Source organism: Dioscorea cayenensis, chromosome 5, assembly GCF_009730915.1.
Source record: "Dioscorea cayenensis subsp. rotundata cultivar TDr96_F1 chromosome 5, TDr96_F1_v2_PseudoChromosome.rev07_lg8_w22 25.fasta, whole genome shotgun sequence".
Taxonomy (NCBI): Eukaryota; Viridiplantae; Streptophyta; class Magnoliopsida; order Dioscoreales; family Dioscoreaceae; genus Dioscorea; species Dioscorea cayenensis.
Window position 1 is genome coordinate 28,841,363 of NC_052475.1, and position 26,471 is coordinate 28,867,833.

A 26,471-nucleotide genomic window follows, 5' to 3' on the forward strand; every position below is an offset into this window, starting at 1 on the left:
CAATATTTTTAACAAGCACTGAATCAAGGTTCCTTGATATTATGTTGTTAATGATTTGTATCATCCAATGTGTGCTTCTATTGGTGGCGGGGCATTTTTTTTACAGCCATGATTGCTTCCCAATTGTCAATGAAGTCCGTTGATGGTTCAAATCCAGGTTTGTCTCTTACTTTGTAGCAGGTATGGCGGGGCAAAGGGGCACTCGTTGTCTCCATTGCAGCCTACTTGGTGCATTAAGGGACAACTATATCTCAGTTTAGTGTCTTATGCATTGTGCATTGTTTTAATTATTGTTTTTTTGGTTTTCACAGTCAGTTGCAAATTGATTTTTCATTTGCATAGATTTTTTAGTTTTAGTTTGCATAACAACCAATAGATGGGAATCAATAATTGCCTGAAGTGCAAAATTGACTAGCCACCTGAGCCAAGATGGAGTGCACTGCAGCCTGCTTCGTGACATTGGTACAACGAGGAATGTATGTGTATAAGTCTGCGTATGTGTGTACATGATGTTTGAACTTATTGTATTTGAAACTTAAGATTATTGAAATACAAACAAGTGGTAAACAATTGTTCAAAGTTCACGACAAGAAAAAAAAAACTTAATCTCAAAAAATAAAGTATATGTACAAAAATTATAAAATAAAATAATCACAACATCCTAACCATTAATTTCTCACAATATAAAGAATACTATCTACAATACACAAATAAATAATTAAATTAAATTAACCAAATATAAATTTATGTATAATTCATCATAATATTAACTTGTAACAATATTTTAACAAAAATATCCTAACTACCAAACTTAGAGAGGTAACCTCACCATTGCCCTGAAGTGGTGAGTGGAACTAGACTTTTTTGACAACCAAACACTGGAACTACTGAAGTCAAGTTTATAGAATCATCACTTCCCCTAAACCAAACACATGAAAGTGTACACTGTTGTCCCACTTCCCTTTTCAATCAAACACACTTAACTGATAACTTCTGTAAACCTCACTTCCACTGAAGTGCCACTTCTACACTTCCATCACTTCAGTGAACCATTTTTGAACCAAACATGCCCTTAGTGTTCATCATTTGGAATCAAATTCATAACACAAATTTTTAAAAGTTTAACTTGTAAAAGAATATTTTAATTTAATAATAAAATATTATTTAAAATAGTAATAGTTAAAAGTTTAAAAACCTAGAGGGATAAACAGGCTTGTCCCGGACCTGACGGGTCGGGCCCCGAATCCCAATTAACCGGCCCGTGCAACCCTCTAAATTTATTTTCCGGTGCTAACTTTGCGCTGTGAGCGCGCGAGCGGAGAGCAACCGAAGTGTGCTTCGCGCGCACTGGTATTACTTTGCGGCATTTCATCGAACACTGACAATGCATGCTTTACAGCGGCTTCGATCCCTCTCTATTTGCATTTCTCGGCACCGCCTCCTCTCGACGCGCCGCCCGAACACCGGAGAGGACGAGTGGGATGACGCCTGGGAGACGGCGTGGCTCCCCGATGACCTATCCGGGAAGTCTCCCCGCGCTCCCTGGGAATCAGACGTTCATTTCCCCTCTCCAACCGCTGTCCTCCCCTCTGACGTTGATCCTGATACCAAGGCGTTCGTTGCCGAGATGGACGAGCGCTGGGCAGAGCGCCGCGAGGCCAAGAAGCATCCACAGTCACAGACACAGACGCAGCCGGCGGCGGGAAGAGATCGGAAGGATGTGGATGAGTATAGGCTGAGGAAGCAGAGGATTCATTCAGGTTTGTGGATGAAGGCGATTGAGAGGATGGAGGAGTTGAAGCTCGGGGACTCGGGCGCTGGCGATGATATTGATCGGCTTCTCGATTCCTGCTCTGAGTAAGTGCCTCGATGTAAAAAAACTTTTTGGATAAAATTTTACTGTCTTTGATAAAAATTGTGACTTTGATGATTTTCAGATTTCAATCGATTGATTTTTCTTGTTATATGTTCTTCTTTTTACCTTAAATCCAAACGCATCCTAAAGCTCCCTCAAGGCTTTTGATTGATAAAATGTTCAATTAATTCATTGTTTCACAATCAGAGTTTCATGGAAGGATGAGATAGTGAAGTCATAAATGCTAGAACATGGAGTTATATTTTGGAGTGACAAAGAAAAAGTTCTATTCATTTTTTTTTTTCTCAATTGATTTAGCATGGATTACCTGGAGGAAGAATAGACAAGTTGGGGATCCATTTTGAATTTGTTAATATTTATATTCTTATGGTCAATTATATGATTGTGCTTACATAATGTAGAAGCCGAAATTCTTTAAATTGTTCACTTTTGCACTTGCATTGTGAGGATTGTTCAGAGAAAGAAACATTTGAATCCTCAGTTGTGGTTGAGGCATGAATTTGTCAGCTGGTCTATGTACAGGATAAATTTGTTGCTGCCTTGATTTAAATTGATTAAATTTACTTTTTTTTATGGTTTATGAACTGATTTAAAACATTGATCTCTTTCATTGTTTTTTTATATGCATTATGTGGATGTTGGAGAAACTCCAGAACTCTCAATAGTCTGTGGAAATTCAAACTTGTTTGCATGTTTGAGTTTAGGATGAAATCAGTGTTTTTGGTTTGTGTATTTTATTTAAATAATTGACTTTGTGGTTTTTTTCCAAATCTGAATACTATTGCAGGATCTTTGATTATGGCAATCTGGACCTGAATGACGACGCCAAGATTCCAGCGGCATCTGAATTGAAAACTAAACCTGATGGGTGGGAGACGACAACTAAAACACAAGAAGGGAACATATGGGAGATGACGCAGAGAGAGGAAGATGTTCTCATTCAAGAGTTTGAGCGACGACTTGCTTTCAGTAAATTCCAGGTGATGAATTTATAAACTTTAGTATAACCAGCAGCATTTTATGAGTATCACCACAGCATGTATGTAACATTTGATAATCAAAAGCAGTTGTTAGTTCATGAAGTCTGAAATTGAAATCAGATTATGTGAATTAGAGTTGAATTCCCATGCCATCAATTATTTTGATAATGGTTTTCAATGGTGAGTGTAGGTTGCAAGCTTCATCAAAACACATATATTTAGTCGACGGAGACCGATAGATGGATGGAGTTATATGATAGAGGAATTGGGTCCGAATGCGAGGAAAGGGAAAGGGAGTGTTCAGAGGATGGTTAGTCTTGCTGATCCATCTACACAACCTTACAAGGAGGAGAAACCAGCTATTGCACCTAAATTGCCCTCCTACAAAGGAAGGTGATAACTTATGCAAACCATGTTGATAAAAAATGGAACAAAACAATATTATTATTATTATTATTATTTTCTTTCTGGATAAATCATTGCAGTTGTGAAACAATATGCTGCAACTCTCTCCCCCTTTTTTTCCTGGACCTGAATTTTATGTGTTGTATGATGGAATTTAATTAAGAATTGCAGATGAGTTGCACTTTATTTTATTGAAAAGTTGTGTGTAACAAGCTTTATAAATAAGAACAATCTCATCCAGGATAAGTTTAAAATACAGCCTAACAATAAATCAGACATAATTCAGTATTTTGCATTTAATAATAACAGCCTGAATTGATATTGCAATTAAATCACACGTTAGGAAATAAAGAAGAAATGTTAGTTTGAAGCAATCAATTAGCATTCCTCCATTGCAAGAGATGAAACCATAGATTCACAAGGCAAGAAAATACCAAAAGAAGATGTGAAGCCACCACAGCAGAAAAAATGAAATGGCTGAACAAAAACAAGGGGGTGTTACTGAACTAGTAGAAAAAAGCACAAAACTTTGAATAATCCAGTAGCAGTAAGACCAACAAGAGGGTGAAACAACTACACAAACTCTTTAGATCAGCTTAGTTGATCCCATCTTTCTTAGCATACACAACGTACTTCCTTTAATTCAGAAGCCGCTGCTTTTGATCACATATGTCAGCTGGTGATGTGCGAATGATGCCAGATTAGTTGTAAAAATATACATTTTACTGGCCGTGGGGAGTGGTTTTGCGCGGTTGCAACTATTGTCAGTCAGTTATGCCGTCATTTCTATCAGACATAGAACTCGGGCAAATCGAGGATTTTTTATCTGCTAGGAAGCTGTACATTTCTTGAAGTCTTGATTTATTTTCAGCCCACCATTTCTCAGCTTGTTGTTCGCTGAACCGCTTCCGACTGCAGAATGAATGTCAGGGAATAAACAAGTATAAGAACAAATTGTTGAAAAATGTGGACAAAAAAAGGGCAGCACATTTTCACAATGTTGAAATATTCTTTTAATAGTACGTGATGGAATCATGGGGTCCAAAGTAAATAGACGGATCATGTAAGATAACAGACCATCTATAATTTAGTTCATGAGCAAGTAGGTTATCCATATTAAAGAACAAAAGCAACTTTGTGTTTGGGCCTTTCTCATAACAGTAGTGGTAACAACAGAACCACTAATCGCAAGGTTAGGGTTGTAAACAGATGACAACTGATAGCCTGTTTTCGCAATTTTAGGTTTGACAATTTACCCTTAATTTTGATTTGACAAAATTGGAACTGCTTGTTTGTTATCAAAGTTTTTCTCAACCAATGATAAGGAAAACATCTGACATACCTGAAGCGGACACGCTTGAGACACTTCTCACCTCCAGGGATGACAGAAACAGTAAAAAACACTCCTGGCTCAGCATTCTCAACAAATTCTGTCTCCTCTGTGGTCCTGTTAGCATCGTTAGGTAATCCATTGATTGTGTGGCTGCTAGAGGCTGCTGTCTGAGATGTTATCCTTCCACCCAAATCAACTGAGGAATCTAAACTCAATAGATGTGAAGCCTGGGCACCATTAGCTGCCAAATCGTTGATGTATGCATCTCCTTCAGGAATCTTTTCAGCCATTTCCTTCAACTGCCAATTGCCATATTCCAAAAGAAAAGGTGGAATCAGAATGGAAACATCTGAGAAAGAGGTACATTTATAGAGATCTGTAGGTTGTATAAATTTGATCATAAGTCATAAAAACCCAGAATATGCAGAGTCAAGCAAACACTTTATGCTATATTTGTTAGAAATGTGGTAATGCTAGGGAATGCCACACAGAAACATGATACAAAATAACAGAAGTAGTCAGGAGCCCAATGTTTTCTCGCATGCAAATTTGGAATCCAGTTGTTTGGATGATTCGAACATTTCAATCAGTTAATTCCACAATATCCTTATTGACGGTCATTGTTAAGCACAATTGCTGTCTTAACCTAATGGAATTAGGTAAGCTCCTCAAACATCAGCCATCTGTTCCATAGACATAAGAGCCTTACTTAAGTACACGGCTATACTTCTCAAGGTGTCATAGGATTATTCATGCCTTAAATTTGTATCCCTGTTTCAAGTAGGGAATTTAAGAATGATAAACAAAGAGTCTTTGAAATATGATCAAATCAAGTGATCGACTATATGCATCAGATATTCAGTCCATATAATGCGAGTGGAAAGGATTGATCATTCAGAGGGAGGAGGGAATCCCAAATACAACAGTGTATTACACCTCCATTTAAAATAATAATCCTAAATATACAATCACCCAACATTCCTTGGCACATCCAAGCAGCAAATAGAAGACCAACAGTGGACAGTCAGCAATATCACTTGTCCAAACAATATGTGATTTTCAACAAAATACCATAATCCAATAATTTCGCGTAACTGATGATTTGATGAGAAGAATCTAGCAAGAAGCCTCAACATATAGGCGTTTTCAGGCAAAACCATCACACTATGAAAACAAACACATGGCCATCAAATTTGGAGAAGAAGACTACCTTTGCAGCAAGTGACTTTATTACTTCTTTCGCAGCCTTGCATTTCGCAGCCTCATCACCTGCTACGGCTGTGGCCTCCTTCAGCTGCTTCAATGTTCTCTCCATCTCTGCTTCTAAAAATTGTGATTTGCGTGTCAACTCCTCCACCTGCAGAACAGCCAATCCCAAAGACTGTCAAGTAAAACTCAAACAGGTTAGAAGAACATCAAATCTGACAAGCAATGCGACAGTTACAAAGGATTTTTTAAGGCAATAGATACAAGGGAACTAGTCATTCTTCCTTTAAATGAAGTTTTCAGAGGTTAACAGTTCACATTAAGCTAAATAATTGTAATTCATGCATGAATCTAATAAACAGGAGAATTGATATCAAACTGACAGCCAGTACATGCAAAAACTTTCCCAGTAATCATCATTATTTACTGCCGTCTACCAAAGCAAGCACGTATTTACTAAGAAAGGCTAAAACTAATATAACTAGGTCAAGACTGATAAGGACTTGGGATTTTTATTTTAAGTTCAGTTTATATCTTTCAAAGTAATTTATAGAGCTGAACTTTGGGCAACATCTGTGTCCTGAATTAGCCAGGTTAAATGGAAATATTTCACTAATATTCTGGTCGAGCAAGATGTTATAAGCGAGCTCCACGTCTTCAACCTATTTGGTAGACAAGAACTTCTGACACTGTGAGAACTGAGGCATTCGCATGGCGCATGTATAGACTCAATTACTATATATATATTTCCATTGCACAGTTTTTCAACTGAGCTTCCACAGCACCCAAAACCTGCACTGAGAAGGATACCTCAATAGAATAAATGATTAACAAAGGCTCATAAAAATCAGCTTCTACAAATGGGATGAGGCATGTTGATTATTTTTCTTGTCATAAATATAGTCTATCATGACTATCAAATAGTAAGTTATATTATGTACAGCAGACTCATATCTCAATAGGATCAAATGATTGACAAAGAATCTTAAAAATCAGCTCCTACAAATGGAACGAGGCATGTTAATCATGTTTCTTATCAATGTTATCATAAAGAAAGTCTATCATAACTATCAAAGAGTAAGTTATATTGTGTACAGCAGACTGACACCTCAATAGAATCAAATGATTGACAAAGGCTCTTAAAAACCAGCTCCTACAAATGGGATGAGGCATGTTGATCATGTTTATTGTCATAAACATAGTCTATCATGACTATCAAATAGTCATTTATATTTTGTACTGCAGCATCAATCTAATTAGGGGTCATTTAATAAAAATTCACATCCTAAAGTTATTTAAGATTAACAAAAGAATGAAAATAATATAAGCCTCTAAAGATATCAAGAATTTATCTAATGGTTCAGAAGCAAATCATCTATGAAACTTCAATTTGTGCTGGTTATAAGCTTTTAGCCATCCACACTTCTATGTCCACTCAGAAAGACAATTCAACCAGCTCTAAACTATAATTACCCAACATTAACTAGACCAATGGTTCAAAATATGAAGTTATAGGCGCCCATTTTAAACAGCTGAGAAGCATAAAATATTCGATTGATAAGCAATGCCTACTTGTAACTTTAATCTGACAACTTCTTGACTTAGGTTGTCATTAGTTTTCTTCGAATCATCAGCAACTATTAAGTGGGTTGTATAATCGGTCCAAGTTGGACTTGGTGCACTTGACACAGGGGATGTTGAACGAGAAGCTATTCTTGAAACTGGAAGAGAAGCAGAGAACATTTTCTTTGAAGATCCATGTAATACACTCGGAAAATTTGACAAATAAAAGCTTCCCCACTTGGTTGTTTCACTTAAATTAGGGGACGCTCTTATATTATTTGTCTCAGATCTACAGAACAACTTAGCTTGTTTGTTTTCACCCTTTGAATCAACTGATGAAAGCCTAGAGAAATTTCCCTGCTGTTTAGAACTCAAACTGTCCTTATCGGCTTGTCCATTGGAAATCTGGTTTTGAATTCCAACTTGATGCTTTAAGAGTTGCTGAACCATTCCAGATCGCGTTGACTTTTTAAGCTTTGTGTAGCATTCATCACACACACGGTAAGGTTTGTTAATATTTGGCGCCAGAGAAGCTTTTACGGATTTTCTGCTGCTGCATGCTTTGCAAAAGACCAGTCCACAGTTATAACAGTTATGACGTTTTCTTCTGAGACCAAAAGGAAGACGGCAACCAGAGCAAATAGACTGATCAACACTTGAGACCCATTTGTGAAGACAGATGACAGCAGTAAAGGTCGACCCACATACAACACCCTTAACTTGCTTGTCTTTCAAAGCTTCAACTAGTGTTGGGGCATTGCGATCATCATTGTCCCCGTGGCCTAATCTGCCATTTGCCCCTTTACCCCATGTGTAGACTTCAGTTCTGGATGTAAGTACAGCAACATGATAAGAACCACATGCTATCTCTTCAACAAAACAATCAGAAAGTTCCCCTTCAACACGAACAGGAACCTTTCCATCTGCTTCTGGATTCCCAAGCTGTCCATAAAGTGTACTCCCCATAGTATATACCCGACCAGTAGTTGTGAGCGAAACCGTAATGTCGTGCCCACAGGCAACCTGAGAAAAGTTTTGCTCGGATAAAGAAGTTACACATGCTGGAAGCAGTCTAGATACTTTATCACAATGACCAAGTCTACCTTTATCCCCGTCACCCCATGTAAATAATTTGCCAGATGAAGAACTTCCTGAATCTGAAGATTCTGCTGAAATTTCCACAACTGCAGCAGTGTGCCAGACACCACAAGCTGCTCGTACAGTACGCAAACCTTTCAAGGCTTCCACTTGTCTTGGCATATTAACACTTCTATGATCTCCATGGCCCAAAGCACCAAATGTTCCTTCACCAAATGTAAAGAGTTGACCCGCTGATGTTACAACGGCAGTATGCCATGGCCCACATGACACTGAAGACACATGCAAACCTTCTAGCTGACCAGTTACTTGTTTAGGAATCCAGTGACTAGCCTCGCTTCCATGTCCAAGAAGTCCATAACTGTGGATTCCATCACCCCATGTATAAAGATCTCCCGACAAAGTTACAGCACAAGTATGATATTCTCCACATGCAACAAGTTCAATATTCATACCACCAAGGGCATCAATAAGCTTTGGATGTGAAACATCAGCATCTGCCCCATGTCCAAGCCTGCCACCAGATTCTTCACCCCAACTGAAAACCTCCCCCTTCTTCGTAACTACAACTGCATGCCTACCCCCACAAGCTATATTCTGAACATCGAGAACTACTGCTGATTCCAGCGCTTTTGGTAATGATGCATCCATTTTTGTTGCACATGAGCTTCCAATCCTACAGTGACCGCCACCAAGAAATCCATCACCTATGCCTTTCCCCCATATATATACATCACCTAGAGCATCAAAATCTTCATGGTTTGAGCCGTGACTGGAAGAGCTTACAGCACTAGAAAGACTAACTCTGAAGGTTTCAGATGCAGAGCCTCTTCCATTTGCATTATCCACACATCCAGATGACAACAAATCCTTACTTGCAGAATCTGAAGTGGTGGACTTGGCAGCTGAACTTTGCAATATCACATCAGCGAATAATTTTGCATAACCATTAGCTGGGGGATTCTCTACAGGGAGTTGAGTATATTGAGTCTCTCCAGAATCCTAAAAGAAGAAATGTACTAAAAATTTCTGTTTGGGAAATGAGGATCAAAATATTTAAACAAAGAATCAACAAGAATAATTCAATATCTGGATACTTAAATTATATCACATTTAACAAACCTTTTGGAAGATCTCACCACCACAAAATGGCAACGTGAGTGGAGAGATTTTTTGTGTGGTTGAAGCATTCTTGTTGGATAAGGTTCTATCGCCTATCGATTCCAATCTCACCTTTCTATAACCATCACGTGATATCAATGCCCTCAAACCAACAAACCATACTTCTGCTTCATCCTTGTCCTTGCATATCTGTTATAAATATCACATATCAAGAATGATTTATTACATTGAAAAAAAGTAAGGTATTTGCGGCAAAGGGACAAAATAAAATTGCTGAAAAAAAAGAAGATATGCCAAACAGTAGAAGCTCCAAAATATCTAACAAGTCCAACATGATTTGGTCATAGAGGAAAAATATGCCGAGCATCAATTAAGAGTACCTACCAAATCTAAAGACCGATCATTATAGATGAGAGAAAAGGATTGATATTCCTTATCAGGACGTGGATATCTCTGAAATATTGCCTGAAATCAAGGTAAGATGAAAGTACATAAGACACAGGCAATAATGTTAAGATCAAATTACATTAGACACAGGCAATAAAGGTAAGATCAAATTACATGAGACAAATATTACTAATATATATTTAGAAATAAGTAAAACTGCTAGAAAATAAAAAAACAGAGACCCTCAAAATACAAAATGGTCAAACAATCTGTCAAGCATTGACAATAAATCATATAGAAATGCTGATTGCAAAAGTTTCAATTTCAAAGACTGATTTTCTGCTGATATTATATATTTAAACCAAGATATGTATTTCCAGAAGTCCACACTCATTTTTCATGCATTAATGGTACCGTTGCCTGCATCGGACATTTGCACAATAAATAATTTGCACTGCTTTTGAACAACAAAACAGAGTAAGGGCTCCACAAACATAGATCATAATAAATTTAACCATTTATAAGTAACTAAACAGCACCCTCGATAAACTGAAGATAGAACTGGCCAGGGAGCAATTAAACCAAGTTTAGCTTCAGGAGTTAGAGTGCCAAATATTTGAGGCACAAGACACCACAGCCGTCAACAATTTCAGTACTTAAATGTATCTTTTATAAATTTGTATTTTACAAACTACATTTGAACAGTATCGTCTAATTAACTGCAAATAAATAGTGTAATCTGTTGGATATCGAACATGCACTAGAAAACTGAGATGATGACAGTGGAACTTACAGTACGTTGGCCAGGTATGATCTTTGATACATGGCTGAGAGTTAGCTGTTTCTCTTCTTTTCCAGAATACCAAATGAGGATAGTCCCATCCTACAAGCACACACAAGAACCTCATCAAGCATCCTGAGAGTCCATCAAAACTTGATTTTAAAACATATCTTAGATCATATTAGATGCCAAAAATAACAACCCTTGGCAGAAGAAGATCAAATATTTATTGAAAATAATTTGCACAACTGAAAGTATGTTAGTTTGAAGAGGAAAAAACATGAAATGGAGCATGAACTACACATATAATGGCAAATAAATCAGATGGAAGATAGATGAAAATGATATTAATTAATTGCAATAAACTCACAAGAATATTTTCATAGTGCTCCACTCAGCGTCTAGACCATTTCTGAAAGTGGTGTTGGGGGAGACGGAACTTGCATTTGCTATTCTATCAAATTTCAGCAAAAGGGACATTGCAATGTGTATTCCAAATTATGGACCAATTTAATGCACCTTGAATCTTGTCCTTTCCTCAACATTGTTCAAGCATATTAGATGTATTGCTTAGTTTTTTGATAATTCAAAATTTCATAGAGTATAGAGTGAATACCAGCTTTTTAACAAGAATAATGTATATGGAGATTATTTAGGTCACATTGGAAAAACACAACTAATTTCTTGGCACCTTTCTATCATTATGCTTAGGAAACATATTTTCTGAGGAAACATGATCGAACATCCAATCACAAATTTCCTGAGGAATATGATTTAGTCACTCTACAGTGTCACCCATCAAACTTGCATACTAGAGAGTGCTTAAGCAAATACATAAAACACAAAATTATTCAGCAAACATCGTAGGCGACCATCGTCAAATACCATTAGTTCTAATTTGTCAACAATATGGCCGCCACACCATGTGGGAAGGAGAATGATAGCATGACCATAAACAAAAAATTATTTACATAACTTACTTTAGAAAGCCTGAATGGGCAAAACTTTGGCTTCCCTCTGCGTCCATACTTAAGCAAACAAGACCCCTTCTTTAAGGCCGTAATTGCCTGAAAATTAAGTTAATAGATGATACCACGAAATTAAAACAAAGATCTCAGCTAGTTATGGTGTTTTAAGCATAATAGTTGCCATGAAGAAACTCCACAAGTGTATAGGTTCTAGGTGGCATGTGAAATAAACTCAAGCTACTAGTACATTCTCCGATGTCAATGTGAATTATAGTTTCACAATCAAAATAAACAGATGAATATGTACCTGCTCAACATCTCTAGGAGAATCCGCCATCCACAAAGTAAAGTCAAGTGTTGCACATGCAGATGCAAGCTTGTGGCATGGCCATATAATCTCCAAGCTTTCCCCATAAAAGAAACTTAACCAAATCCCTTTCTCCAGAACAGAAAAACAGATTCCTCATCAATTCCTGTTAGAATTTGAAATTCGAATCAATGACTTCAACTGAAAACTCCGTTTCAAACACCATAATTCTTAATTTAAATCAAATATTCAATGATCATGCCCTCAACCTGGGAAAAAAACACTGGAAATGATCTCAAACTAGCAACATAAGGATCTGAAACCCTAGAATCACAAGAACCAGTGAGTATAAAATGGCTTCCACAATACGTCATGCACCACAATGCCACACCAATCACATCCGCACCCTCCTCATTGCAGCTCGGAACGTCAACAACAGCTTGACAAAAACACAAACCCTAAAACATTGCGATCCACGACCATGAAGCAATAACTCCAAAAAATCACACAAACCAAAGCTCCATTGCCATTCAAACAACAAAACCACAAAGAATTACGACAATGGAGAAGAGAAACTACACGCCGGCGGAGAACCACCGTGGTGCACCCCAATCCACGGCCATTGTGGTCGAAATACGGGGTCAATGGGCTCGGATCGACGAGGAGAAGCGATCGCCGGCACTAGAAATGGGAATGAGGGCACGTATGAGAGTTGATTTGGGGTGTCACGGCCGAGGGTTTTGAATCAAGAACTCGAGAAGAACGTTTGGGAGGGAACGTTGTTCTCGGAGAAGGCTAACATGCGCCGCGAGCTCTCGCTTTCTCGGACTTCCCTTTTTATCCCCATTTGTGCCACGTCAGCAACGGAAAGAAGTTTGTTGGCGGATTCCAACGAAACGTGGTTTTTTTTTTTCTTCACCTTTTAGTCCTTCAAAATCTCGAAATTTCTCATTTGGCCCCTTAGTTTTTTATTATTATTTTTTTAATAACAAATCAGAGTATTTACTGACTGGAAAAATAAATAAATAAAATAAAATATAATGCTTGAGAAAATCTGTATTTTATGAGCTTTAAATTATGTATCGAAATATCATCTCTCTATATTTAATGTCATATCTTATGTTGAAATACAGTTTCACATGAATCTAAGTGAACTGATATTATTAATAAAATCTTCAAGTGAGATTAATTTTAATTAATATAAACGTTTAAGTTTGAGAGTATGAGTGTATCTTTACAGGATTTTACTTTATTTCCTCCTATGGTATAATCAGTTATTAATAATATATACAATTATTTAAAGTTTTATTAAAATGTAATAATTTAATTTTATTTTGTTAAATATAAGACGCAGATCAGCGTACCTTCAAATGATTATATTAAATCCAATCAGAAATTTGAATAGTTGATCTTCAAAAACTGAATGGTTCTTTCAGGTCAAATTGATATCTATCATACCCAAGTGCAACAAACAAACCAAAACTTCAGGCTGAATTTTTCAAACCATAATTGAGTTTCAGATAAGACCTGTTTAACTTCACACCAAAAACCAAAATAAAACCTGAATATTTGACCTCATGGCTTCAATTTAAACAAAAAACTAATCTAACACACTTAAAATATCAAAAACAGTGTCCAGAAATTAGTTCCAGAATGGTACATAGATCATACATCACAATAAACAGAGAATTTTTTTTACACTATATATATTTATATATTCTCTTGAACACTCAAGTTCCAGTAGCAAAACAACAAAGTAGAACAAGTCAGAACATCTTTTTTTAAATCAGGGAAACAGGTATTCTTCAAGTTCTTGAACAATTAACCTGCAAAATAGTCTGATTTTAGTATGAGCATGTTGAATATAAATAGTTAAATACAGAAACAGAAAAGTTAATTCCTCTTGTTCTTCAGCTCACCAGAGCAGAAGGGAGTGGCATGCCTTAGTATCGATACAGATCATCAAAGATTGAATAACTGTTACTGTTTAAGGCTTTTGCTTCCTGTTCAGCTGCCACTTCCTCAAGGATAGATTTTGTCTTACCTTTCCTGGCCTTTGGTGCCTTTTCAGCCTGCAATGAGGAGAAGTTTCAATCATAATTGAAGAAATAAAAATTGTTACAATGAAAATACTTGTTTGCCTTGCTAATGAGATTCTCAAATGCTTCCGGCCCATTCTCCTCAATGTATCTCTCTGCAGCTTGTAACGCATTGTCTGATTTACCGAAGATGTCCTTTTTGCGTGGTACATACCATATATTAACTGTCTGATGATTCACAAACAATGGTCTGACAAAGTGCTGATAAACATATGCAGCACCGCTGAAGTAAGGGAGGACCAACCAGCAGTTAAAGATCAGCTTTGCATATGACCAAAATGGAAGCCTGTGATAACAATGAAAATGCAGTACAAGGGATTCAATTCAACAATCAAATGAGGAATGCTATAGCGTTCGAGGAAAACTTTTTTAAAGTTTGTTGTTAATATAGATAAGATTCTAAGGAAAATGAAACAATAACATCATAATCATATTAGTACCATAGTGTCATTCAGCACAGGGCAAAGTGCGCAATTTGTAGAATAAAGATATATACCATATTATCGAAATTTTATACATAATACATAAAGAAAGCATATGGTCATGACATATAAAATAAGTCAAACATGCCTTCATAAAGTGGTAATCAATATGAGATTCTCGAAAAATGATCTAAGATTAAAAGAGCCACAAAAAATTAAAAAAATAATTAAAAAACAATCAATAAGCAAAAAATAAATTAGGAATGGGAAGAAGGAACCATGCCTAGCAAGCTATTTTGCTTTGCTGAATGTCTTCAAGGAATTCACCAAGTCTCTAATTGGAATATTTTAGTGATTACCAGATTACCAAACATTGGACATCTTGTATGCCATGTTTCTTTCAAGCTTGTTTATCATTAAAATTATCTGAATTAATATAACCTTCAAGTATCCATTCGCTCTGAGAATAATTCAACAAGCTCATATAAAAGTTCATAGATTGCTTTGAGGCCTTATCATGCACAGTCATCAATTAAGAGAAAACGGTCACCCCTTTTAACAAGAAAATTTGACAATGCTGCCAGGAATTGTGGCAGAGGCAAAGAACACAAATATAGGCCAAACAGTCAACAATATCATCTATTTGTCAACTTTTCAAAGGAATTACTAGGCTTACACAGCCACACTTCCATTTGCTTGGCATAGCCTAACATATGAATTTTGAAGAAACGTTTTCATGCAGCAGGTCAAATAGATGACAAGATATAACCAAGTACATTAAACAAAATCCAGTTTACTATCCAAAATTAACTTATGCTGTGAGCACCTGCATCGTAAAAAAAACTGTCCATAGATATATCTTTGAACAGCCTCGGATTTAAGTAGCTCAAATTTTTATGTAACTAAAAAATGATATGCATGTGAATTAGATATTTGGGTCAATATGTTAAACCACACAAACAAATCAGAAAAGTTATGATGCAACTATAAAAAATAAGTTACAAAGAAGAGATGTTGGTGCAAGCTAAAGTCAAACATCACTACCGAAAATATGACACACTAATAGATTAGAAAATAGGAGAAAAATGTAGAATAATAATCATCTAAATCGAGAAACATATTTACCATTCGATGACTTTAGCAAAAGTTAGCTCAAACAGAGTAATTAACGAATACAAAACCCAGTATGTGAGCCACTGTTGATCATCAATAGGAGACTTGGTTTCTATTGCCTTTACTGAAGCATACCTATGAACAAAACAACAGTAAGTGTGCATTCTTTTCAATACCAGAAACAATGTTGCACGAAGAAAAGGTAATAGTCAATGTTACTTACAAAGGATAGACAAGTGTCACCAGAGGCCTGAAAAAAAGAAAAAAAAAAACCAACATTAGCAATAAGTGATATCGAAAACCGCACAACTTGTGGCATCCTGATTCTTAATTGTCAGTGAAAAATAAATTCATTTACAAAAAGGATGAAGTCAAGAGTTCTCGGCTAGCATGTAGGCAGGCCAGTTGTTAATACCAAATAGGCAGCCCAAATTACAGTTCCATCAGAGCTCTCTGAATTCAATATGACCTTTCTCAAAACAGAATACATGAAACTAAAAGCTAAAGATTAATTTGACTAATCTCTAGCACATCCTCATCCTTCCAAGCAATAGCGATAGAGACAAAATAAGAGTCCTGCTGGATAACCCTGTTTCACTTAAGACATGATACACTCAATTTGCTTGGTCAATGATCTGATATTACTGAAATCATATAATTGCACATCCTGCAGTAGTCCCTGTGGGGTGTTTGTAAGAAAGTAAAAATAAGAAAAAAGGAACCTTCACAATCTAAAATAGTAGGACATAGACTGGTTCACCGAAGAACATTGAACAAAAGACTGCATCAAACAAGAGTCAACCATTTTCAATGGGAAAATGATGGATAAGGAAACCAATTCAGAAGAGGGACAATGTTTTTTAAACACACACACACGCACAGAACTGCATTAAACAAATGTCAATTCAGAAAGGGGACGGAAAATGATGGATAAGGAAACCAATTAAGAAGAGGGACAATGTTTCTAATACACTTACAGGAGAAACATTCATGCATTCGCACTAAATTGACCCAAAACATCAAATTTTTTGATGAAATTTGCGAGGAAGAAAACCAAAGTGAGATATTAATGTTAAGATTTCACAAAAACACAGATTTCACTGCTTACCTGCCAATGTTTCCTCAACGAAACTCAAACAGCAGCCATTTTCAGAGGGGGAAAAATAAGGATTTTGATATTTACCCAAATCCAAGATAACAAAAGGAATAAAAACCTAACTCATCTCCACATCTTCAAACGAATCATAAGAGAGATCAAGCAAGAGATCTTATTTCTTCGGACAAAAAATAAAAAATAAAAAAGTCTATTTGTCGATGCATACCCAGCAAGAACATCGAAGTTTTTGGCCACGACCTTGATGAATGATCCGGAACCCATGCTTGCTTTCTTGAATTTCTCACAATTGCTCTCTCTGTTCAGAGATCTTTCGTAGAAAATTAGAAGCGTTTCTTATCAGTCTCACACTGAAAAAAAAGCGAGCATCGAAAGGAGAGGAAAAGCGGTGTTTTTTATTTATTTATTTATTTATTTATTAATAATCACTTTATTTTTCACATATAAATCGAAAATTTAATTAAAAAAAATATATGACAAATAACATAAATAATCCCTTACCTTCCCTCTGTTTCTATTTCTCACAATTTTCTAAACAAAATTTCATTTTATTTTTATCAAAAAATACCCAACAAATTTTAAACTCAAAACACTAGTTTTTACAAAGAAATCAATATAATCTAAGAACTTTTTAATTTTATTTCTATTTGTCTTTATAAAAATGCAAGATGAAAATCAATAAGTTTTTTTTATTCATTTTATAATAAAAAAATATAAACAATTATTTTTTTAACATGATTTATTCATATTTAAAAAATTCAATAAATATACTATTAAAAAAAATAAGTAATAATGCATGATACATATTTTTGAAGTTATTTAGATCATTTAGATAAATAAAAAAAATTATATATACAAGTGGTCTAGAATAAAAGAAAAAAAAACACAAAAAATACTTTGAAGTACTTAATAATTTTCAAGCATAAAAAAGCATTCCGTTGCCGGGATTTGAACCCGGGTCGTCTGGGTGAAAGCCAGATATCCTAACCGGACTAGACGACAACGGATTTTGTTCATGTCTGCCAATAAAAATATATAACTCATTTAGTAATCTAACACCTAAATCCCTCGGCTCAGCCTCCGCGCTTCTCCCTAGTCGTCCAATGGCGGCCACCGAGCTCGAAGAGCTCCTCGGCTTCCTCTCCTCCCCTTCCCCCAACCTCAAGCAAGCAGCCCTCGAGATCGTCCGTGGCCTCACCGGCTCCGATGAAGGTATCGCCTCCCTCGCTGCCGCCCCCCGTGCCCTCGCCCTTCAACCCCTCACCTCACTCCTCCGTGACCCCACTCCCGGCCTTGCCTCCTCCGCCGCTGACTCCCTTGTCAACCTCTCTCAGAACCCTAGCATCGCTGAAGGGCTCGTTTCGCTGGGCACCATCCTGGTTGCCATGGATTTGGTCTATAAGAACGGTGTGGATCCCGGGCTTGCGAGCCGGCTGGTGATGCTGCTCGCTAATCTCACTCAGATTGATTCCGGCGCCACCGCGCTGCTTCAGGTGATTTATTTGTGATGTCTTGATATTATTTGTCAAGAAAAATTGCGACTTGTAATTTGGTGTTTGTTTTATATTCATCTGAATTGCTTTTGATTAATTGGGTGTAAATTAGTGCTCAATTTACGGTAACTTCTTTAATTGTTTGAAAGATTGCTCCTTTCTAAAGTTCAATGACATCTTGTTAGTAGCAAGCTTGTTGCACTATGAACTTTTGGAGTGCATAAACGTTTCTCCAACTTGTCTAAATTTAGTTTGGAATTAGATTTTGCTTGAATAAGTTCATCTTGATAATGAAAGTGCACAAAGGAATGAATGACTGGACTCATTCATTTGTTCAGATTGGAGATGATAAGATGGAGGGCTTGTATGTCTCAAAGCTTGTGAGGTCGTTCTGTCGGTCTTCTTCCAGTGAAGCAAAAGGTTCAGTACTTAATGCTGAGTTATGGGATTCATGGCGATTAGGTGCTATTTTGTGTGGTTATGTGTGTGAAATGTGTTCATAGTTACTGTCTGTCATTGATTGTCTATTGCAGAGGATATCTTTGAGCATGTTTCTCTTGTACTTGTAAATATATCGAAGCTCGAAGCTGGAAGGAGGATTCTATTGGATCCGAAACGAGGCCTTTTGAAGCAGATTGTTCGTCAGTTTGATTCATCTAGTCTGCTTAGAAAGAAGGGGGTATGCCCATGGTTCATTGCATGTAGTCATTTTTTTCTTTTAAATATGAAAGTTACAACCTATCGAATAATGAGGCAAATTATATTTTCGGATAGGTAGCTGGAACAATACGTAATTGTTGTTTTGAAGCGGACAATCAACTCCAAAATTTGCTTTTGATATCCGAGTTTCTTTGGCCCGCATTACTTCTACCAGTCGCAGGCAACAAGGTAATATACTCGGAATTTGTATAGCTCACTCGGTTATATGGTTTTTGCTTGTATTGCATTGTGGACTGACAGTTGGAAGTTTCAGTTTTATCATTATCAAATCTTGCATTACACCTTACTGATTATTATTATTATTATTATTATGATCATTATTATTATTGTTGTTGTTATGTAATTGTTCTTTCTTTCTTTTTTGTATACTTCTGTGTTATTCTTTTATTATGTTGGTTCAAGCTGAATTTGGTTTTGTTTTCAGGAAAATCTTTGCATTTTCATTTTTTACAATTCTTCTTTTTCTTTTTCTTTCTTTGTTAAATGTCAAAGACCAAAGTGTATCTTTTGTGTGATAGTTTTCACTTTTCAGCTTAGGCATGGCCATGCAGTAGCTAATATATACAGTTCAAATTATAGTTCTCATAGTTGTGTGTGTTAATTACGCACCAAATTCATATAGTATTTGATTTATCCTCTTGGATTAGACTTGTAATAAAATATGTTATTTCTCAGGTTTACAGCCAGGAAGATACATCAAAAATGCCTCTGGAGATTGGGAATGCCCTTTCTCATGATCGGGAACCTGTTGATGATCCAGAAATCCGTGTGCAGGCATTAGAAGCCATTTACTTGATTACCTTGCAGGTTTGAAACACCTACCAATTTATAAATAAGTTTTTGCTTAATCGTAATACTTTTAGTTCTGTGACATATGGATGAGGATAAGTAAACTGATTTTCAGTGTCTTCTCCAAAGATCAATTATTCTATAAACTCCAAACAGAACCAATAACACTAGTGCTTTTTTTTTTGCTTTCCTCTTTCTCTCAGGAGGCCGGACGCAGAGCTCTGTGGTCTGTCAATGGACCACGGATACTGCAAGTTGGTTATGAAGATGAAGAGGATCCGAGAGTAATGGAAGCATATGAGTCGATCGGCTCTCTGGTATCCCTTAATTGCCCATGGATCTTATTTATATATACATCTTGCCTTTTATCATACAAAATTTGCTGTTGTAGTTAAGATTAAAGTTCCTGTATAATAGTTATAATGAAGTTGAGTTGCGCACATAGAAATCCATAATTTTTCTATCAAGCCATGGACATAACATTCTTTAGTCGTTTTATATTTAAACAGCTTGTTGGCAATCCTGACACCGAGGAATCGGCGACTCAAAATGTTAAGAACAACTGATTGATTGATTGGCCTTAAACTGTTTCCACTTTCCCAGCTATATTTTTTCCTCTGCTGGTTTTGGTGTGTGGGGAGACTATCTGTAATTTATTTTCTTCACGCTTTTATTTCAATGAGAAAAATTTTTAGTACATTGAAGCTCCTTTTAAACCGTAAGTAATCAGCTGGTGCTGTTGTTGAAGCTATAATTTGCAGCTGTTGTTATTTATTATGGTCTGTAAGGAGTTTTGTTTCTTGAAAGCACAATTTATTATGTTATAATGAAAATTTCCTTGTTTTTATAAAGTTAATTTTAACCCCAAACTTAAATCATTTACAAGTAGAAGCTTTATCTTTTAACTCTTCACGCACGGTCTTACTTATTTATTTATTTTTATTTTCCTAACGGCTACTGATTTGTGATTTATAAACATAGAATAACGTTTAATGTATACATACATATGAACACTTGAATTACTAAATGAAAAAAAAGTGATCTCTTGCTTTTTTGAATACCATAAATCCTCAATAGAAAAAACAAACAAAACTCTGCTTTCAGGAACCCTAAAAAACAAATGCGATACACACTTCTCATAAACGATAACTTTAAAATGTCATACATGTATAAATTAAACACTTGGGACTAAAAAAAGGCTTAGCAAAAGATAATTAAAGGGTCATTTTTTTTTTTAGACAGACAACAAGGTTCACCAGAAGCACCAAAGAGGTACAAACAAATGAAAAGAGAAACATAACATATATAACTAAGGAGATGCCTCTACCAGACTACCTCCCATTTTGAGCTAAATTACCAGCATGGCTAAGGAAAGATATTTCTCTAGGGCATGATCAGAGAAATATAACTCGCAAAAAATGGAAATGACCATGCTTGCAAGGATGATTTTCTTGCATCAGTCCACTATGAAACCGGAAGATATGGCTTTGCACAAACTAGGCATGGAAGTCTAACTAGAAAATGATTGTTGGTAAAATTTTAGCCGCTCCCCCCCTCATCATCTTCATCTTCATCGGAGCCCTTCTCCTGTCGTAGAACATACAACCAAAAAAAGACAAGGATGCAGTGGTCAAACATATGAGGAAATATTTTCCACAACGTATAACTTTATCATGACTTCCAAATGCTGATTGGAAAAGCTTGTCACACGAACTATATACATACCATGCACATAATGCTGAGAATGCCAGTGAGATGCAAAAACATTTATATATGTGGACGTTCTAGGAGAACAAGATGCTAGCAAATAGTTCATCTTTGCAGTGGTACCAAGTTAAGGCTGGTTTGTGCATGACATAATTGGCAAACTTCAGATTAAACATCCACTTGAACAGATTAATAATGTGGAAACAACATTTATGGCACAGATTATCCTGAGATGAATTCTGTTTCAAATCATAGACTGACTATAGGAATAACACTTGAAATCGTTATGATTAGGCAGTAGGAGACATGGTACGGCCAAGATGGAAATGAGATCTTAAAAATACCAGTTTTAATAGATATAAATACCTCATCTTCTTCGTCATCATCCTCATCGTCTTCTTCATCCTCTTCAAAATCATCCTCATCAGCTTCCTGTGTCAGTGAGACCATACTAGTTGGTCATATCTTACATTACAGTAAACAGCAAGCACAAATTTAAAAATATCAAACTGAAAAGAAAAGAGAACTGAGCACAAATACACTTACATTGTTAAAGTATTTGAGAGGATTTGGCCACAAGTCTTCTTTTATTATCTCTGCCACCTGCATGTGATTGTTAATACGGTATGATTTCACCAAGAAGAAAATCAGCTGAAAATAATAACTTATTTTAGGACACCATACAGAGATGGTATCCTTAAGATGCCAATCAGGCCAAGAATAGATATAGATACACAACTTTTAAATAGACAGCATAATATGTCCAATGTACCGATTAACTCAAAAATAATTACCTCATCAAATATCATCGATGACGGACTCTTATCTTGTGTTTCGCCAAACCAGCTGAAGAAACTGCAATAAAAATAGAAGGCCAAATAGTAGAAAATGCAAATTAGGTCAAACAAAAGTAAAACAGCAAAATAGGTGAACACAGAAATGAAAAATTAAAGATGAGCAGGGTACATAAATGTTGCTAGATCACACTATGAGTACGCAATTGTCCATTGAAACCAAGGAGATGAACTAATCACATGTAAGCTTCATAATTCTCAGTTACAGGGAGGGTGGTTCAACCAAAAATAAGTTCATCGAACTGTGATCAACAAACCCCACAAAATACTCCCCGAGATGGAAAATAAAATGCTCTACCATCTACAGAGTCCTCCATTAAAATTTAATAATCTCTGCCCAGCAGAATAGAATATAAATTTGCAACCACAGAAATCAAGAAAATCCTCATACTCAAGTATAGAAACTAGCCTTTGCTCAGCAATAGGCCGCTTTTTCCCCTTCTTCTCATGAGCAACGCCATTTGCAATGTTCTACAATAACGAAGAGAAAGCATCAAAAGATGGTACCATATTGAAATGAATCCAGAAACAGCACATAAATTCAAGAGAAGTTACACTTACCATTCCTTCCTTCCATTTTATGGTTGTTCCAGTTACACTAGTTGTTCCTTCATCGCTATAGGAGAATGACTTTGTAAGCTTTGTGTCTTCAAAATATGGGTTAGGGGAGAAGTTCTGAATATTTTAAGCCATAAAATAAATCAGCCAAGCTAAAAATGTAGATAAAGATTTATTAAAGTGCTAAAATAGAAGGCAGTCAAGATCAGAACTCACAAAAGTAATGGAGTAGCCTGCTTTAACATCGCTATGGTCAACATCAAGTGACACCAGATGCTTCAAAATCTACATCAGCAAGAAGTCATAATAATTGCAAACACCATCTTGGGTACTTCAGAAATCCCAAGGCATGACTTGATGACCACATAATTTCCCCGAAGGTAATAAAAGCACATAACATTCAAGAGTAAGGAAGATTTTAACCCATGCCAAGTCTAGACCCCACATTCTACATGTCCCATCACATACATGAGATTAGTCTGAACCTTTGAATTGTTTTCTTTCAAACTATCTATCATGAATACATATATATCCTTGAAAACAATATATATTTATGTATGAACAACAAGATATTATTGATGAAGGCCTCAACAGATAGTTCAACTTAAACATATATGCTACTAAATTAGTAAGCAAATCAATAAAATCCATTTCAAGATGTCTATAGATACAAATGGACATATTTGAGGATGTGTTTGTGCAATAAAAACCCATCAAAAAAGCCCCACATGGTGTCATGTCCAATGGTGCAGCTATAAGACCGCACTGAGGATAGAATTACCCATTATAAAAAAGTGTGCAAGAACTCCAACAAATTTAATGTATACAGATTTTTTCACTATAATTCCAAACCTTTTCATCTTCCTTGTTCAACAGATCACTGAGTGCAGGATGGCTTAGAAACTGCAGAAGACAAATATCACAGTTGGTGAACATGCTTCATCCTACCAAAAGACAATGTGAGCAAATGGTGCCATAAATAAAAACAAAAATAAAAAAAAAATATTTTGCATACAGCAGTTAACCAAAAGTCTGGAATGGACTGGATGATCTCATTCCGCTTGCTGTAGATGGGTTTCCGTATCTCACTATATTTCTGTTCCACTTCCAAAACCTTGTCACTTGCTTCCTCAGAAATCTATCAAGCAAATGCATGCATACACAAGGAAAATTAATTAATCACTACAGAAACACAACCATAACTAACTATTCTCTACTGTTAGAAAAACTAACTCAGCTACATTCTTAGACGTCTTTATTGTTAGGATACTATGTAGAAAACTGTTCACCTTTCTGATTTATGTATCTCAGCAAATTCCCGCAACCAGAGCTTAATTCTCATGCCAAATCCAATATAATAAAAAAAAATGTCGACAAATAATACAACTTTAGAACCCTAAAAATTTAAAGACTAATATCAGTTCAACAATACCATGCGGAAACTATAACAATCACCACCATCAACCAAAACAACAAAAACAAACAATTCATGAAACCCGAATAAAAATTTCTAACAACAAAACAAACAGCCTTGACCTCAAATTTAATTCAACCTAATCACCACCAACAATCAGAAATTCACAACATCCACAAAACCTCCAACAAAATCTCAACCATTTATCAAATTCGTTGCCTCAGCAACCCAAACACCAAAATTACCAACGAAATCACATGAATTCACTACAGAGTCATCACCAACAACCCAAATTAAAACAGCAAACAATGAAACAAGAAGCACAAGGGTGATGAAGACAGACCAAGGGGCAGAAGATGAGTACCTTCTCAAGCTCGTCTTGGACCTCTTGCAGCTTCTCGATAGCTAGCACCAACTCCCCATCGACCGGATCCGAGGATTCCACGCCGTCCTCCACCTTCGACCTTTTTCCCTTGTCCGCCGCCGCCACCATCGTCGCCGAGATCAAACGCCCGCACCCAAAACCCTAACCCTAGATCGTCCCCGCAGCGAAAACGATGGAAGGGTTTTAGCGTCAAGGACGTCGATTATAAGGGATCCATTGGGCTTTTAGGTGGCCATACGAGATCCAGTCACCTTCACTATGATTACCTCCCTCCGTTTGGATTGATTTCAACCGTTGATCTTGATGATCAATTGTAAGATCGTGGTAAAGGACGACAGAGTTAGTTACCTGGAGTGAGTGTAACCTGGAGTTCGATAGAGCGGGGAGGTGGGGCCCAGCGAATGTTTTAAAACCCTAACCCTAGGCCACCGATCGTGTTGTTATGGCCGTTGGATTTCAAAACCCTCTTGTTGGCCACTCCCTCACCGTTCGATCTGAAGATTTTTATGTGAAAAAGTAGAATACTGGTTTAGTACAAATGTAAAAAACTTTTTTTCTCCATTCCTAGTAATTCATTTTTTTCTCAGTATTAAATGATTTGTGTTTTAAGTTTGTTTTTGTTGATGTTTTTATAAGTGCAACCACAAAAATAGGGCTTTAAACACTATAGAGCTTGAGGTTGTGCTTCCTGATACTAAGACTGTGGGCACAGGCTCATCCAATATGCTTTCTTATTTATATATATATATATATATAATTCATTTTTTTCCCATTTGTCTAAATAAAAAAATTAACAAATATCATTTATTTTTATAAAAAAATTAATAATTGCCACTATCTAAAAAACACAAGTAAGCATTTAACTTTTATAAGAGAGACCCAGAGTTAAACTCCTATTAAAAAAAAAAAAAGTTAAACTCTTATAATCCTATGCTGATAGTGACTTATTCAAATTGTTAAAATAGTTATAATTATAATAATAATTTTATTTTGACAGTAATATATCAATTAATTTATGCTACAATCAATGTTTTATATTTCTTTTTTTGTTAATGGTTAAAACGCTCACTTCAATTCCTTAAGTCAAAAACAACACTTCGCAAGCCAAATCTTTCTCACCAATGAAGGTCTTCTGTGATTTAGTTGTTATGAAAATAATTGAAAACAAAAATATTGTGAAAAATTTTAAAATTAAATGAAATTGATAATTTTGATGATAATGTCAACCATGCAACCATGGATACAGTGTACTCTCCGGCCTGGCCAAACATAATTCTTGTTCTATTCCGTCAAGGCTATATTTTTGTTCGAACTACGTGACCAAAATCATGCATGCTAAATGTATCAATGATCTGTATCTTATTATTATTGTTATACGTAAATGTCATGATCTTTTTTATTTATATCAGAGTGTTTATTTATTGAAATTTTGGTAAAAATTTGCATTAAAATGGTATGACGGAAGATTTATTATTTTAGATATATGTGAGTGACTTTTATTGCCCTATGTGTTAATTTATTTAATATAAGAAATTTTTAAGATATTATTAAGTAATTATAACTTGTGTATTTTCACACTTAATAATATGTTGTTTTGAAGACATTTATTATTTTTGTTTTTTAAAAAAAAGAACTTTTTTGAAAAACTAGTTCTAAGAAAACGAGGATTTAAGAGAAAAATATTAAAATTAAACTTTTCATAATCTTTAAACAATGAAATATAATTAAAAGATATAGTTTTAAGACTTCCATTTTATTATAAAATAAACATTAATTT

General features: G+C 35.8%; 5 protein-coding genes and 1 non-coding gene across 8 annotated transcripts; 2 read left to right on the forward strand and 4 right to left on the reverse strand.

Moving 5' to 3' along the window:
• Positions 1-1,303: 1,303 nt before the first annotated feature.
• LOC120260670 (protein GAMETE CELL DEFECTIVE 1, mitochondrial) lies at positions 1,304-3,433 on the forward strand. Its single transcript, XM_039268204.1, has 3 exons — positions 1,304-1,857; positions 2,664-2,856; positions 3,047-3,433. Exons 1-3 carry the CDS (start codon positions 1,385-1,387, stop codon positions 3,251-3,253), a joined length of 873 nt encoding a protein of 290 aa, XP_039124138.1. The 5' UTR covers positions 1,304-1,384; the 3' UTR covers positions 3,254-3,433.
• Positions 3,434-3,625: 192 nt separating this feature from the next.
• Positions 3,626-12,829, reverse strand: LOC120261438 (PH, RCC1 and FYVE domains-containing protein 1-like). The gene is made up of 10 exons (XM_039269327.1): positions 12,296-12,829; positions 12,027-12,192; positions 11,732-11,818; positions 10,764-10,853; positions 9,968-10,048; positions 9,584-9,772; positions 7,373-9,463; positions 5,805-5,951; positions 4,604-4,893; positions 3,626-4,173 (listed from the first exon to the last, which is right to left on the reverse strand). The coding sequence occupies exons 2-10, from the start codon at positions 12,054-12,056 to the stop codon at positions 4,026-4,028; spliced, it is 3,153 nt and encodes a 1,050-aa protein (XP_039125261.1). The 5' UTR covers positions 12,057-12,192; positions 12,296-12,829; the 3' UTR covers positions 3,626-4,025.
• Positions 12,830-13,646: 817 nt separating this feature from the next.
• LOC120262298 (HVA22-like protein a) lies at positions 13,647-17,150 on the reverse strand. The gene is made up of 6 exons (XM_039270392.1): positions 16,983-17,150; positions 15,884-15,910; positions 15,673-15,795; positions 14,168-14,411; positions 13,946-14,098; positions 13,647-13,852 (listed from the first exon to the last, which is right to left on the reverse strand). Exons 1-5 carry the CDS (start codon positions 17,036-17,038, stop codon positions 13,970-13,972), a joined length of 579 nt encoding a protein of 192 aa, XP_039126326.1. The 5' UTR covers positions 17,039-17,150; the 3' UTR covers positions 13,647-13,852; positions 13,946-13,969.
• Positions 17,151-17,707: 557 nt separating this feature from the next.
• Positions 17,708-17,781, reverse strand: TRNAE-UUC. Its single transcript has one exon. It is a non-coding gene; the product is annotated as a tRNA-Glu (tRNA).
• Positions 17,782-17,820: 39 nt separating this feature from the next.
• Positions 17,821-20,473, forward strand: LOC120260402 (protein HGH1 homolog). Its single transcript, XM_039267872.1, has 7 exons — positions 17,821-18,267; positions 18,606-18,687; positions 18,801-18,946; positions 19,042-19,155; positions 19,663-19,794; positions 19,980-20,093; positions 20,286-20,473. Exons 1-7 carry the CDS (start codon positions 17,878-17,880, stop codon positions 20,340-20,342), a joined length of 1,035 nt encoding a protein of 344 aa, XP_039123806.1. The 5' UTR covers positions 17,821-17,877; the 3' UTR covers positions 20,343-20,473.
• Positions 20,474-20,886: 413 nt separating this feature from the next.
• On the reverse strand, positions 20,887-24,892 carry LOC120262051 (NAP1-related protein 2-like). 3 transcript variants are annotated; one of them, XM_039270102.1, is made up of 10 exons: positions 24,674-24,892; positions 23,911-24,033; positions 23,748-23,798; positions 23,112-23,180; positions 22,899-23,012; positions 22,729-22,808; positions 22,278-22,338; positions 22,030-22,086; positions 21,850-21,915; positions 20,887-21,363 (listed from the first exon to the last, which is right to left on the reverse strand). In XM_039270102.1, exons 1-10 carry the CDS (start codon positions 24,800-24,802, stop codon positions 21,316-21,318), a joined length of 798 nt encoding a protein of 265 aa, XP_039126036.1. In that variant the 5' UTR covers positions 24,803-24,892; the 3' UTR covers positions 20,887-21,315. The 3 variants fall into 3 exon arrangements, with proteins under 3 accessions (XP_039126036.1, XP_039126037.1, XP_039126038.1); XM_039270103.1 differs by having other exon boundaries at positions 20,887-21,382; XM_039270104.1 differs by having other exon boundaries at positions 22,747-22,808; positions 24,674-24,891.
• Between the last annotated feature and the right edge of the window lie 1,579 nt (positions 24,893-26,471).